The following is a 16,302-nucleotide window of genomic DNA, read 5'->3' on the forward strand; positions in this document are numbered from 1 at the left end:
GTTTATTGGATTCGATGTCATGATATTAACTGTTCACTGGATTACATGATGAAATGATACAAACTGTTTATTGGATTAGGTGATGTCATGATATCTACCCTTCACTGGATTGATATCATGATATCAACCCTTAACTGGATTACATACAATGATATCAACCCTTTACTGGATTAAACATTGGCATGATGACTGTTCACTGGATTAGATGATGTCATGATATCAACTAGTTCCTGGATTAAAATGTCATGATTTTTAACTGTTCACTAGATTATTGTCATATTAACTGTTCACTGTATTACACAATGGCATGATATCAACTGTTCAATGGATTAGATGGTACCATGGTATACATTTTTCACTGGTTTACACAATTGTCATGATATCAACCGGTTCCCATGGTTTAGATGCCATGATATCAAGATAATTGTCGTATTCACTTTTCACTGAATTACAGTGTCATAATGTCAACTGTTCATTTGATTACACAATGGCACGATACTGTTCACTGAATTAGACACCATGATATCCACTGTTCATTGGATTACACGACGACATGATACTTTTCACTAAATGATATGCCATGATATCCACTGTTTGTTGGATTACACAACGACATGATACTGTTCACTAAATTAGATGCCATGATATCCACTGTTCGTTGGATTACACAATGACATGATACTGTTCAGTAAATTAGATGCCATGATATCAACTCTTCATTGGATTACGCGATGTCATGATATGACATTTTCACTGGAATAGACGTAATGTTATGAACGGTTTATTGGATTCGATGTCATGATATTAACTGTTCACTGGATTACATGATGAAATGATATCGACTGTTTATTGGATTAGGTGATATCAACCCTTCACTGGGTTGATATCATGATATCAACCCTTAACTGGATTACACAATGTCAAGACATCAACTGTCCACAGGATTAAAATATGATAACTATTTATGTGATGAGAAATCAAAACCGCGTTGACGCTAAAGGAAGCTCAGGTGTCACGGTGGTACCAATGCTGTGCTGGTAAAAATGCACTTCTGAAAGCCTGCTTCACTTTGAGGCTGCGTCTCAATTGGTACACTTCTGTACTTACACTTAAGTCTTTTGAGCGCATAAGTACGGCAAAATGCAATACCTGAATGTCGCCATATTGGCTACGTAGCAAAAGGGGAAGGACTAAGTTGAAATAATGGCGGCTGAAAAGCAACTTGTAGCGGTGGAAAGTACTAACCAGTTGGAGAAAAAAGAGGTAAATATTGCGATTGTCATTTCCGGTAAGAGAGCAGTGACAGTAATGGATTTGGGACAGCAGTACACTGTCAAAATGTGTGTGCTTAGTAACTAAGTACACAGTATTACAGTTTTGGAAGTATTCCATTTGAGACACAGCACTTAGGCTCAATGCAGGACCAATAGCACTGTCCGTGGTGCTGAAGCAACAAAGCTATCTTTCAGAACCGTTCCAAACGACAACTTTCACGCCTCCTAAACTTTATATTTCATGTTGACAAATCTCAACAGAACCACTGGAGCAGAACCACCGGACACCTGGTCCTGTTTGGCACACTTTGTCCAAATGAAAAACCGGTCTCTTGATATTTACAAGACGAGGAAACACCTACTGAAGGTACGGCAGCCATTGTTGGAACGGCACACCATAAACGACAGGCCTGGCTACATAGAAGTTATATTAATATTTCTTCAAGCCCGAGATGGATCATTTTCTCTCAACATTGTGGGCAAAAGTATTGGGACACCCCTGCTGCACGTGTTCTATCTGTAATACACAGCAACATGAACATGTACAGTAGAACACGTTTATGTCGACACCCCCTCACACGGGAATATTTTTACTTGTGACTCTGGCCTGACACATACGAAGAATGAACGATAATAAAGGACTTGTTTCCTTATGTTGACATTGATTTTCTCCATTTGTGCATATTTTATTTTCATGACACGTTATACTCCTTTATGTGCTGTGGGGGCCCCTGTTTTGCATAAATAAGTGCATGTACGATTTTGCCACAAACTTTTTCAGAGCCCCTTCCTGCTCTGTCACTGATAGGAATATAATGGCAAATTTCCCTGGTGCATCAGTGCCGGTCTTTTACGTGTTTAAACTGGGTTCGATCCCCAGTGAGAGTTGTGTCAGAAGGGTTTGCAATTGTATGTTTTAATTACGTAAAATGTGTTATTCTGCACTAAAATATAAAATTATTGAACAATGTTTTTCCCATTAAATTAAAATTAAATTAATTTAAAAAGTAAAAGTTGTACATGAATAAAATGTAGTATCTCCATTGTACACGCAAATCTTATTTCCAGTGGTTATCAATCTAAAAAAAAATCTTATAAAAAGTTGTGGTAAAATTTACTTTGAAGCTGACTTTGCACTGAACGGGAAGTCACACAGTGTTAATTAATGCTGAGTAACTAGGTAGTGAATATATTTAGTTGAAAAAACTATCCATCCATTTTCAACCGCTTTTCCCTCTCGGGTTTGCGGGGGTACTACATTGACCATTTTTCATGTAAATGACCCGTTTGGGTCATAAGTTTTATGTCAACGTCGACTTTTGCGTGCACTTTTTAGTCCTGAGAAGAACATCGTCAACCAGCACCTGATTTGTCAATCGACATAGATGGGTGCTCAAAACGAAGCGTGTTCTACTGTACATAAAAAAACTTTTTTGGGAGTAATTCCCTTAGCGGATCTCCTGCCTGCCCTCCCTGTCTTTGCTCTGCTGTGTGGTACAGCGGAGACATCTGCCCCCAATTTTCACTTCCTGTTTCCGGGTGTCCCAATACTTTAGCCCGTATGATGTCTACCAGTCAAGCATTGTTCTACGTGACACTACTGCGACGATCATCAACAGCAAACACCAGAAGACTACATTCCTAATAGAGGATAGACAGAGGAGGGATTAAGAAAGAAGAAGAAGTAAGTTCCTCTGCGGTAAAACAAACTAAATGCGGTCCAAGAGTAGTGCGGCCGCTAAACGGTGCCTAGAACAGCGAGATATCGAGATAGATAAGAGACGGATTAGCTAATACTGGACACGACGCCAAACACAACACATTTAAGGGTTCAACAGTTCAAATCCTTTCCGGATGCATCGCTGCAGTTGATGGCTCGAGAGGTAAGGTGGGGGCCGGGGGGGTCACGCGTGCTAAGGTGCGTTGTAGGAACCAAGATCCTGCTTTTCAGGAGATCCACATTCATCGGATTCTGCTTTGACCAAGATCTGTCTGTTAGCTTAGCGTTAGCTAAAGTACTCGCAGCTTTGATTTTGTACTTTTTTTGGCTTTGATGTGTCATGTGATTTTGGAGTGTTTTCGACATTTCCAAAATCCTCCAAGTGCAGCTAAAATTGTTAGTGGGGGGTCAGTTAAAACACATTTGTGTCATAATTAGCTTTGCTTTTTGGGGCCTTTTTAGGCTGAGCCTTTAAAAAATCCACAGTTGGATCCAACAGGTTTAATATTGAATCAAAGTTCTTGTCCAGTGATGGAAGCAGCAGCTAATCAATTATTGCGTCTTCAGCTGAGACATATGGGAAATGTTTTTCTATCCTCCCAAAGTATTCCTGAAAAATGCGATTTTTTTTTTCTCCTTAAAACCCTTTTCATTCCACCAGACAGACGCACGGACGGAGAGACAGTAAAACAGAAGGCTCGTTAGCTTTAGCTTTAGAAGGACAGCAGGGGGGAGGAGAGCGATCTCATGGAGAGCGTCTCCCGCTCGCGTTACATCATGGTTTCTACGATGGTGTGGCTGGGACCCTTCATCAGAGCTCCCTTGTTCCCGATGGAGTCCGCCCGGTACGCCAGGTCTCGGGGACTGCAGTGGTCTGCCGGGCGGGAACTCGCTCCCCCGCGAACGGGGGCGGCCACCGCCTTGATCCTCTGGACAGCAAGGAGACAAACAATGAATCTCCATTGGTAACGAAACACGCCCTGTTAGCGTGTTAGCAGCTAACGCACCTCGATGAGCGGCCCGTCGGATCGAATGATCTTGATGACCACCACCATAGGGATGCAGATCATGGAGGCCAGTGCCAAAGTCCAGCCCACTCCGATGGCCCAATCAGGATACTTGTACACCTTGTTGTACGTCAGCGGCTTGTATTTGACCAGAGAGAAAATGAAGCAGCTCTGGACCGCAGGACAGGAAGACAAGTTAGACCATGAAGAAGTTCCACTTGTTGTCATAGAGGGGGAAGCAGATTCTTACCAGGCACAAGCAAGGAGTGATAACAGACCAGCTCCACTTCATCCAAGGGTTTGGTCTGTAGCCAATCATGTCCTCCACAGCATCATAGAAGTTATCAACGCCTGGAAAAGACAATCAAGACACTTCCATTTAGATTTGTAGGCAACAAATTGCAAAGAACTTGGCACAAGGGCATTTTTACCACTGTGTTACATGGCCTTTCCTTTTAACAACACTAAGTGAACGTCCTTTTAACAACACTAAGTGAACGTTTGGGAACTGAGGAGACCAATTTTTTAAGCTTTTCAGGTGGAGTTATTTCCCATTCTTGCTTGCTGTACAGCTTAAGTTGTTCAACAGTCTGGGGGTCTACGTTGTGGTATTTTAGGCTTCATTGCGTCACACATTTTCAATGGGAGACAGGTCTGGACTACAGGCAGACCAGTCTAGTACCCACACTCTTTTACTTTGAAGACACGCTGCTGTAACACGTGGCTTGGCATTGTCTTGCTGAAATAAGCAGGGGCGTCCATGGTAACTCTGCTTGGATGGCAACATACAGTATGTTGCTCCAAAACCTGTATGTACCTTTCAGCATTAATGGTGCCTTCACAGATGTGTAAGTTACCAATGTCTTGGGCACTAATACACCCCCATACCATCACAGATGCTGGCTTTTGAACTTTGCGCCTATAAAAATCCGGATGGTTCTATTTCTCTTTGTTCCGGAGGACACGACGTCCACAGTTTCTAAAAACACTTTGAAATGTGGACTCGTCAGACCACAGAACACTTTTACACTTTGCATAAGTCCATCTTAGATGAGCTTGGGTCCAGCGAAGCCGGCGGCGTTTTTGGGTGTTGTTGATGAATGGCTTTTGCTTTGCATAGTAGAGTTTTAACTTGCACTTACAGATGTAGCGACAAAGTGTAGTTACTGACAGTGGTTTTCTGAAGTGTTCCTGAGCCCATGTGGTGATATCCATTACACACTGATGTCGTTTTTTTGATGCAGTACTGCCTGAGGGATCGAAGGTCCGTAATATCATCACTTACGTGCAGTGTTTTTTCAAGTTTCTATGAACCTTTTGATGATATTACGGACCGTAGATGGTCAAATCCCTAAATTCCTTGCAATAGCTGGTTGAGAAATGTTGTTCTTGTACTATTCGACAATTTTCTCACGCATTTGTTCACAAAGTGGTGACCCTCACCCCATCCTTGTTTGTGAATGACTGAGCATTTCATGGAAGCTGCTTTTATACCCAATCATGGCACCCACCTGTCCCCAATTAGCCTGTTCACCTGTGGGATGTTCCAAATAAGTGTTTGATGAGCATTCCTCTATTTTCTCAGTCTTTTTTGCCACTTGTGCCAGGTTTTTTGAAACATGTTGCAGGCATCAAATTCCAAATGAGCTAATGTTTTGCCAAAAAAACTTTTTTTTCCAGTTCGAACGTTAAGTATCTTGTCTTTGCAGTCTATTCAATTGAATATAGGTTGAAAAGGTTTTGCAAATCATTGTATTTTGTTTTTATTTACGATTTACACAATGTGCCAACTTTGCTGGTTTTGGGGTTTGTATTAGTAGTAGTATTTTTCAAACACATCTCTTTTATTCAATTCTCTCCACACCATGGGAAAGACCAAAGGGATGTCAAAGAACAGAGACAAGGCTGGAATGGACTACAAGAAAGACCGGTTACGCGTCGATGATAAGGGTGTAACGGTACGTGTATTTGTATCGAACCATTTCGGTACGGGGGGTTCGGTTCGGAACGGAGGTGCACCGAACGAGTTTCCACACGGACATATGAAGTAGCGCACCGCACGGACAGACATAATTAGCGTACCGCACGTTGTGTAAACATTGCACACTGAGGCACAACACACGGCATGCTAGCAACGACCGGGCTACGACAACATGCAAAAGTCAGAGCTGGAAGACCCTCTTGCCTCGTTAAGATCTCCCGTTTGGGAACACTCCGGCTTTGCGATGCGATACAACAATGGAGGACGAGAGGTGGACAAAGCGAAAGCGGTTTGTCGACATTGTTTAGCAGCAGTAGGGTATGCTTCTGGCAACACGTCAAACATGCTAACCCATTTGAAGCGGCACCACCCCCAAGTGAACATCGCTTCAACTAAGAGAAAGACGAGCGTGGTGCAAACACAGCTCCCCACCGCATTCAAGCAGCCTCTCCTCGGCGAGTCAGACAGGGCTAAAGCAATAACAAATGCCGTTGGTGTTTTTATAGCAGCAGATTTAAGACCATATTCAGTGGTGGAAAACAGTGGCTTTAAACACATGAAGGTAATTGAGCCCCGATATCAAGTACCTTCTCGCCCACATTTCAGCCAGGAAATCATACCGGGCCTTTATGAGAAAACTAAATCTGCTGTTATCCAGGATCTGTCCTCTGCATCTGGCATTGCACTCACAACAGATGGATGGACATCCAGAGCTACAGAGCGCTAAATAACTGTGACTGCCCATCACATGGCCCCTGACTGTACTTTAGCAAGCCATGTTCTGCAGACAATGTGGATAAACTGATTTTTCTGGCAAAAAACATGAAGATTGAGTGAAAGTCACCAGGGTTAAAGGCTGGGGCGGAAAAAGAAAAGTTAATCTGAGACTGAGTTGATTTGAAACTGTTTAATGTTGCACTTTTTATATGTTGAAGAAAAGTTTTGTTAAAATCTGAGTCATTTTATTTAATCTGAGCAACAACTTGAAGCAGTTTAATATTGCACTTTATATGTAGAAATGTTGCACTTTATATGTAGAAAGGTTTTGTTAAGAAACCAATTCTGAGCCTTATCTTATTTAGTTTTTATTTTATATATGTTGACCACATAAACCCTGGCAATGGACCCTGTGTGTATATGTATGTTATTGTTATCCTTAGCATTCATGACTGCCTGCTGTTGCACTGATCAGCCTAGTGGTGGCTCACATCCATCACACACAGAGCTATTTCTATTTTTGGGCAGAATTATTATAGTGTTCACAATGTTAAAAGGATAAAGCCACTGTTTACAAATTTGGTAAATAAATAACCAGAAAATTTATATTTTGTTGTTTTCTTACTGTACCGAAAATGAACCGAGACCTCTAAACCGAGGTACGTACCAAACTGAGATTTTTGTGTACCATTACACCCTTAGTTGATGAAGCACACATAATAGTAAAAAGACACCTAAAACTATCTCATTCAAGCCTCTGCACTACTATGGACAAGACCAAAGAGCTCTCAAAGGGCCACAGCGACAAGATTTAGACCTACACAAGACTGGAATGGATTACAAGAAAGGACCACTATTGGTACAATAATGTGAATTCTGACCCCGACTGACCGGTTATGCGCCCACGAAGCACACATGTTATAGTACTGTACCTTTAAAAAAGTACTACTAATGTCATCTTGTTATGTGGATAAACCATGCTTGGTGCAAGTTGGTGCAGCAAATGTCACAGTGTAAGATCCGAACAAAACATCCGGTTTTACTCGCTAGCATTAATTTATAGCTCAACACAACCAACAATGGAAAGGCAGAAAGTGAGTGTGAAGGACAGTGCTGGGAATACAATAATATTCATTCAATTAAACAAAGAAATCATCAAAAACATGACCGAGCGTGGTGAAGCAGTTGGAGTGTATCACTGCTAGTCAGTGATAAATGATTTCTAAACGACAGACATTTATATGAGTATGGAGAAGCTGCTGATGTTGTGTTTGACAGAAAAGTAATGGAAGGAGATACAATAGATGTCTGTACATTATTTACAATACTTCATAAAACTACTGATTGTTTTCATACAATATTATTTTAAAGTTGTTGGTTTTTTTAAAGGCATGTTACATGCTAAAATTGTGATGTTGGGGAGGGGCAAGCACCAATTAAGCTTGTATTGAGATACTACTGTATACTGTATATATTGTAATGTATCTTCTTTTTAAGTTTCCCCACTTACTGCCTCTAATTCTTACTCTGTCTTGTCACTTTTTTCTATGTCAGTCTGGGGTCTGACCTAATTGTGTGTTTGTGGGTGCGATAACCAGGAAACATGTAGAAACACAACGCACTCATATTTTGCTTATTGTGGGCAAAGGAAACCGAGCCCAAATAAGCAACCACACGTTCAAAAAAACTTTTAGAAAGTCGCTTATAATACGCAGACTTATGGCAACACTGTTTGCATGTGTACATATCAAATTCCTTCACGGTGTGTGTGTGTGGTACTCACCATAAACCCAGGCAACAGCAACACATTCAAAGAATGCCACCCACAGAAGGCACACACCGCTTGCTGCATAGTAGTCAAACAGCTGGAACACATACATGCCACCCTGCGGACACACACACAAAAACACACACGTTACTAACAACAACTTGGACGCAGCACACAGTGGGACTAATTCATGCACTTGGGGATAGGTTGATTGGCAACACTAACTTGGCCCTAGTGCAGACCTGGGCATTTTGCGACCTTTTGTGCGTCCCTGTCCGGCCCGCGTGAGGCCAATCATAAATTACAAAATACATTTTTAAAAGTATCTATGTCGAGTGTGCAATACAACGGTGCTGCTTTTGTTTTGAAAAACGTTATTTGTATTACTTCCGTGTGGACGTATGCGCGTGCGTGATTGTGAGTGAATGTGAACAGCTGCAATCACAAATTACAAAATAAAGTTGAAAAAACATCTATGTCGTACACGCAATACAACTGTGCTGCTTTTATTTTGAAAAGTGCTATTTATTGGCGTATATCCATGTGTAACCTGTGAGTGAAGGTGCACAGCGACAAGTGATGAGACGCTAAAAAGAGAAAAGTTGATGACGAATGGCGTGTTTCCAACAAGACATGGACTGCCAAGCAACGTTCCCTCTAAGGTGCGCGCCTGCGCAATTGCGCACTGCTCAAGCGTCCTCTGCGCACAGCAAATATATGCCGCGCACCAAATCAAATCCCATCTGAATTCTAAACAAAATAAACACATTTATTCTGTGTAATTTTGCAATGCAACTTTGAGTGACAGTGACAACAAGCGGCCCTAACGGTGTTCGTCAACACTGTTCAATTGAACACCGTAACGTCTATCGAGATGCTTCGAGGACAGGAATTATATTGATCACTTTATTGAGCAAAATTGTTTGTATTCGGCCATAACCACACCAAAAACATGAGTAAAACACTTCTATCACGAAAAACTAGTCATTTTCTGCCGTACAAACCAGGCCAAAACCAACTTGTCATCTGTCACCAACACGCATAGCACTAAACCACTGGTGCGTTTATGGCCACACAAAAAGTCGGACAACTCAAACACCACACAAAGTTACACTATGACTCCTCAGTCATATGTGTGCTTATTTTACTGTCATTTATTATTAATGTTAATTTATTTATATTAATCATGGAATGCTGTTACTAGAGAAAGTTACAGGAATGCACACTTCATCCCATGCTTACATCTCATTGTGCAACATGAGGATGTTTAAGGGGAACTAAATGTGATCTCTGAAAGGGGTAAAAATGATTTCCAAAGCAGTGCTTTTGGTATAAAGTTAAGTTAGGTTAAATGAAAGTATTATTATTATTATTATTATTAATCTTACGGTATATATCAAAAATAATATTGAGCAAAATTTAATTGAAATATTGTCGATGTGGCCCTCCAGCAGTGCTCGGGTTGCTCATGCGGCGCACGGTAAAAATTAATTGCCCACCCCTGTGTGGGAATGTGAGTGTGAATGTTGTCTGTCTATCCGTGTTGGCCTTGCGATGAGGTGGCGACTTGTCCAGGGTGTACCCCGCCTTCTGCCCGAATGCAGCTGAGATAGGCTCCAGAACCCACCCCCTCCCGCGATCCCGAAAGGGACACGCGTTATAAAATGGATGGATGGATGGATGATTAGGAAGCTGGAGGACAAATTAGGATTAAGTGTGAAAGGGCTGTAAAATGGCTGCTGGCTTAAAGCAGGGACCTTTCTAAATATACACATTTGCATGAAAACGGAGAACAGGAGGACATGAGGATCTCTGCTACATGTTCCAGATAGCACAAAAGCACAGGAGTGGCCATTCAGGTCCAGATGCAAAAAAGCCAGTTTGATACATTTTGGACACTAAAGACGCTATTATTTTTCTAAATGTAGGTCAATATGAATACAGTATCATCCTAAGAACCTGCATCCTTCGCAAAACCAAGGTTTTCTTTTGGTAGAGAGATATTTACACAATTCAGGAGAAAATGTACCCTTGCTACAAAAAACACAAATATCCACTGCAGTGGACACTGGTTCTCAGGGAGATCTGCTAACTTGCAAGCCATCTGAACAAAACATTGACATCTTTGCATTTGTGTGATAGAGAACACAACAATACGTTACTTGTAGTAGTAGTTAGTGTAACATCGAATAATTAGGGATGTCAAAGTTATCGCTTTAACTCATGCGATTAATCACAAGACATTATCGCATTTATCATGTATAAATGGAGATTAATCACATAATTTATTTGAACTGTACATGCTTCCTTACCTTCTGAAAGGAGGCACAGGTTCTTATATGGTCTGTGACCAGGGACCTCATGTACACACAAAATCCTGGCATACGCCCTTTTTCACGGCAAAGATGAGATGTATCAAAACTGACGTTGATGTGGAAATGTGCGCTGCCTAGTGGCAACTTTATAGAGATGCTGTGCAACAGTTCACATAAAAAGTGCTAATTTTACACCTCAGACTGATTGATGTGCCTCCATAATATTTGTGAGGACTTAAAGAGTCCTTGGCCATGCCGGGCGGCTGCGACACCTGAGACCGAGGAGGATGTCCCGCAAGAAGCTCTCCTGTATTTAATTATTAAATTGAGTAATCAAACAAGAGTCAAAGTCTTTCATATCCTTTATGACAGGGGTCACCAATGCGGTGCCCGCGGGCACCAGGTCGCCCGTAAGGACCAGATGAGTAGCCCGCTGGCCTGTTCTAAAAATAGCTCAAATAGCAGCACTTACCAGTGAGCTGCCTCTATTTTTTAAATTGTATTTATTTACTAGCAAGCTGGTCTCGCTTTGCTCAACATTTTTAATTCTAAGAGAGACAAAACTCAAATAGAATTTGAAAATCCAAGAAAATATTTTAAAGACTTGGTCTTCACTAACTGACAAAGAAACATAACAGATTTGGTGTCCAGTTCAAAGTGTGACATGATTTATTTAAAAATTTGAGAGTTGACTTTTGTATTTTACATGAGTTATAATATGTACAAACATGGTGCAAAGTAATTCATGATTTGTTAAAAAATGTTAGTGGCTAGCTAGTTAAAATGGGAAATTGTGATTTCACAAGACTGTCTTAGAAGTGATCATTTGAAAATGTTCAATTTGAAAAATGTGCACTTAGAGAAAATATAAAAATAAAGTGTTGCATATTGATATTTACCTGTTTCTATATATATTTATTGTGAGAAATCATTAAGATTATCAGTGTTTCCACAAAGATAAATATCATTAATTATTAATAATAACAGAGTTAAAGGTAAATTGAGCAAATTGGCTATTTCTGGCAATTTATTTAAGTGTGTATCAAACTGGTAGCCCTTCACATTAATCAGTACCTAAGAAGTAGCTCTTGGTTTCAAAAAGGTTGGTGACCCCTGCTTTATGATATGTAGGTACTGTATGTTTACATGGAAAATATTTCAAAATAAATCCATCATCGCAAGGGGATTTCACATGAAACTGTAATCTGACTCATTTGAGCAAGCTACTGTATAAACACATTTTGTTATAAGTTGCAACATTTTACATTGTCGCAATCAGGCACATACTTCTAAAATGTTACGTATCATTGTATCATTGTAGCAACTATCTTTTCAAACGGCTTGCAGCACAGAGTTCCCTGAGTCAGTTTTTGTCACGCACATTTATCGTCTTTACTTTCTTCCTGACATGACTACTTCTTTTTTTTATTCCCGCCTGCCTTCAGTTCTAGGAGACACAGTTTGTCTGCCGTAAACAGCAATGTTGTGACACTCTTAAACAGGACAATACTGCCATCTACTGGATAGCCTCCGGAACACTGAAATTCAAGTATTTATTTTATTTATATGTATAACAAAATAAATTATATATATATATATATATATATATATATATAGCTAGAATTCACTGAAAGTCAAGTATTTCATACATATATATATATATATATATATATATATATATATATATATATATATATATATATATATATATATATATATATATATATATATATATGAAATACTCGAGTTGGTGAATTCTAGCTGTAAATATACTCCTCCCCTCTTAACCACGCCCCCAAACCCGCCCCCCGCCCCCAACCACACCCCCGCCCCGCCACCCACCCCCCACCTCCCGGAATCGGAGGTCTCAAGGTTGGCAAGTATGACTCCAAGTAAGATTGCGTAACAAAGAAATATGCTTGGATTCGTGCGTGCAAACACTTAATACATCTGAATGTTTACTGGCGAATGCCATTTTCTGATTTTACGACCGTATTTAGTAGGAAAGCCACATAACTCTCTGTGCATGATGCCCTTGGTCAATGCAGACATAAGTGAGGAGAGTCCGGTAAGTTGAGCCTCAAAATAGACTCAGACAATATTAAAAAAACAATACAAATAAAATGTGGATTTAAGAAAAACATTCCCGTATGACATTTGAAAATAAGAATACAATTGCATTTGCATCAAAATATATATATATTTTTTAAAAGTTAAATTCTCCTCGCCAGTATATTACTGTAATTAATCATGATTAATCAAATGTGCAAATGTGTGATTAATCTGATTACAAAATGTAATCGACAGCACTACTAGTAATAATATATCTAATTCATAATTTATTTTTTTTTACAATACCCTATGGCAGTCATTTTCAACCAGTGTGCCGCGGCACACTAGTGTGCCGTGAGAGATCGTCAGGTGTGCCGTAAGAAATTATTTAATATCTCCTAATTAACCATTGTCGGGTGTCCGTGATATAATAAAGTGCGGCAGATAATGTAATACTCATCTATTTCAGTAGGTGGCAGCAGAGGGCGATAAATACCTGTAAAGACTATCGAGTTAGCGCTGCGCATCACGTGACAGTGACAGTTTGGGATCGCAGCAAGAGGAGGCGAGCAAGTGACAGTGATGGAGAAGTTTTTGAGAAGGGAAAATGCAAATGGCGAACAGGGTCCTGGACAAAATTCTGACACAGATGAAGGCTCTAGTATGAGTGGTCTACAAAATAAAAAAAGACGGTGAGCTCGAGGCAATAAAGCGAAAGCTATCTTTCATTTGGATTGACTTTCACCGGGGATGCGACAGCACCGACTCCGCAGTGCTTGGTGTGGTGGTGAGAAGCTATCCAATAGCGCCATGGTGCCAAGCCAGCTTAAACTCCATCTCCAAACGAAACACCCCGATGGACTATTTTGTACGCTTACGTACAAACAATGAGAAACAGGCAACTTTTCTGAGAAAAACCACAAAGGTAAACAAGAGAGCCCTCAAAGCTTGCTACCTTGTTGTTGAACTCGTAGCTAAATCAAAAAAGTCCCGCACTGTGGCAGAAACATTAATACTGCGAGCTTGTAAAGCCATTGTAATAGTAGTGGGTATAAATACATTTAGAAAACTATATTATTAACTATATGTATTATATACTGTGTTAGAGTGTCATTTTGTGTCATTTTGGTTGGTGGTGTGCCGCAGGATTTTGTAAATGTAAAAAGTGTGCCGCGGCTTAAAAAAGGTTGAAAATCACTGCTCTATGGTACAATAAAGAAAATGGCCACACTTTGGGAACCACAGCTATAATATTTCTGTCATTCGGATTCCAGACAAAAACATTAAGAACACCAAGCAAGTTTATGTCCTTGAAGAAGGATGACAAACATAGTACAACGTCCCACGACAAGGACAAGAAAAGTTCTCATGACTTGCTGTTATAAATAGTTTTCTCCCGAGGGACTGACGCTAAAATAAGTCTGATGCTATTAGCTGTGTGATGCTAACAGCTGTCAGGGCTTTGTTGTTTTAGTGATCACTAAAAATGGCTCTAAGCGGTTTAAAACAGCTTAAATGTCCTCAATGTGTCAGCTTCGCCTCTTCTGCTGTGTAATCGTCCTGTCTGCGTCGGCCGCATAGCAACATTACCTTGGCAACCATGGTGAGTCCAAGCAGGTAGCTGATGCAGCATAGGATAGCGATGAAGATCTCTCTGCGGTAACCCTTCCTTAGGAAGGACGGATACAGATCCACCAGTGATGTGATCTGCCCTTCCACCTCCACAAACTTGGGACACAACAACAGATGTTCTTACTCAAATAATTTAGACAAATATTATCACTAATAATGACAGCAGCTTTAATATGAGATGCAAATGGATGTGGTTTGTATGTGCGCACGCTGACCTGACTGTCGAGGCCAAGCAGCAGTAGCATGATGAAGAAGAGGATGGCCCAGAGCGTGGGGAAAGGCATCATGGTTACAGCTTTGGGGTAGGCAATGAAGGCAAGGCCAGGACCTGCAGGGGGTTGGGGGGGGTGGAAGGAAGAGCACACACAGAAGATGACATCAGCGTCAAGCGACCACATCGTCCCATCTGCATCTGTAAAGGGGGGGGGGGGGCTTGGTGGATGGGATCGGAGGGGGATGAAAAAGGAAAAAAGTGATGCAGACGTAGACGTAAGTGCGAAATAAACATTTGTGCTTTTGTGGGCGCCATCTAGTGTTGAGGTAGCGTCTGTCTGACTGTCTTCACTTACCTCTTACCATGTATGACTGGTGATATTGACGACAACATCAATTTAATGCAACTGTATCAAACAGGAAACACTGTAATAGCATTACTGTATTCTATTACTATTGTGGACATCTTGAATACGTCAAAAGGGCTTTAAAAGTATAATAACACTGACTTGACACATTTATATGTAATTATCATCTAATTGGCTACAGGAGAGGCTCATAATAAACAGGGTCTCCCTAAACTCTGGATAATGCCTGCAATTATACATCATTTGAAAAAAATATATAAATGATATACAACAAAGAAAAAAAATGAAAAAATTAAATGTTTAAAATAATAAAATATAGTAAAATGTATCAAATTTAATCACATTTAAAAAATGTTTTTTTTAATTCTTAACCAATAGCAAAAAAAAGGTAAATGGATGGACCCTATGATATGCAACACATTATTATTCAGGACATTTGAAAAGTAGTTCCACACATTACAAATCAAATACACAGAGTAGTGTACATTGGAACCACGATTCACGAACCCCGCTGTTTGCAAACTTTTCGGTTAAAACACCTTTGGATTGCACCAAATATGCCTCGCTATGCAAACCATGTACGAACACTTCCTTCATTTTGTGTGCTGCTGGAAGCCTTAGCGCGCTGTCATTGTGATGACATCACTTCCTTTGCAGTACAGTACAAATGGGGCACGGCCTTTTTGGAGAGGCGGAGCCCCTTCGTCACATCTAAGTGCTTTAGCGTGTGTTTATTTTTTGACCATTCACCACGTCTTGTCTATTTTGCTTGCTCAATATGGGTTGCCAAAGCCAACAAAACAGCCAGGAAAGATGGAGGGATTTGCTGTGGACTTAAAACTTAAGATAGGAGAGGGAACCCACACACACTTCCCCTCCTCCTCGCACTGTGCTCTCTCTGCCTGCCCTCTTCTCCACATTGTATTCATATATTGTATACATGCATTAGGGATTTTACGGTAAACGGTATAATGATAAAGCGTGGTAAAATTTCAGACAGTTAGTACTACCGTTTATATTTTTAATTACAGAAAAATCGTCATTTATTAATGCATTTTAGGCAACACTGCTTACTTCCTGGAAACAGACTCTCAGCAGTGCCGGCGCATGCGCATTAGAGTCATTTGGCTTGAAACATGGCGGAAACTACAAAGACTTTGCTCCATAGAGTTCCTCTCGGAGTAAATGGAATCGAGCGTTTCATTTAACTTTATTTTCCCTCGTTTCATTTCCTTGTCGTCTCAATGTGCGTTCA

General features: G+C 40.5%; 1 protein-coding gene across 3 annotated transcripts in view; it reads right to left on the bottom strand.

The window, feature by feature from the left end:
* Positions 1 to 249: 249 nt before the first annotated feature.
* Positions 250 to 16,302, bottom strand: part of LOC133652316 (sodium- and chloride-dependent taurine transporter-like) — a 72,676-nt gene continuing 56,623 nt past the window's right edge. For all 3 annotated transcript variants that reach the window (XM_062050925.1, XM_062050933.1, XM_062050940.1), the window contains 6 exons: positions 14,682 to 14,794; positions 14,425 to 14,562; positions 8,483 to 8,585; positions 4,252 to 4,352; positions 4,002 to 4,172; positions 250 to 3,923 (listed from right to left, as the gene is read on the bottom strand). In XM_062050925.1, coding sequence (XP_061906909.1) covers positions 3,765 to 3,923; positions 4,002 to 4,172; positions 4,252 to 4,352; positions 8,483 to 8,585; positions 14,425 to 14,562; positions 14,682 to 14,794 — 785 coding nt within the window. In that variant the 3' untranslated portion in view covers positions 250 to 3,764. The remainder of the gene's footprint in view (positions 3,924 to 4,001; positions 4,173 to 4,251; positions 4,353 to 8,482; positions 8,586 to 14,424; positions 14,563 to 14,681; positions 14,795 to 16,302) is intronic.

Source organism: Entelurus aequoreus, linkage group LG01 (assembly GCF_033978785.1).
Source record: "Entelurus aequoreus isolate RoL-2023_Sb linkage group LG01, RoL_Eaeq_v1.1, whole genome shotgun sequence".
Classification (NCBI taxonomy): Eukaryota; Metazoa; Chordata; class Actinopteri; order Syngnathiformes; family Syngnathidae; genus Entelurus; species Entelurus aequoreus.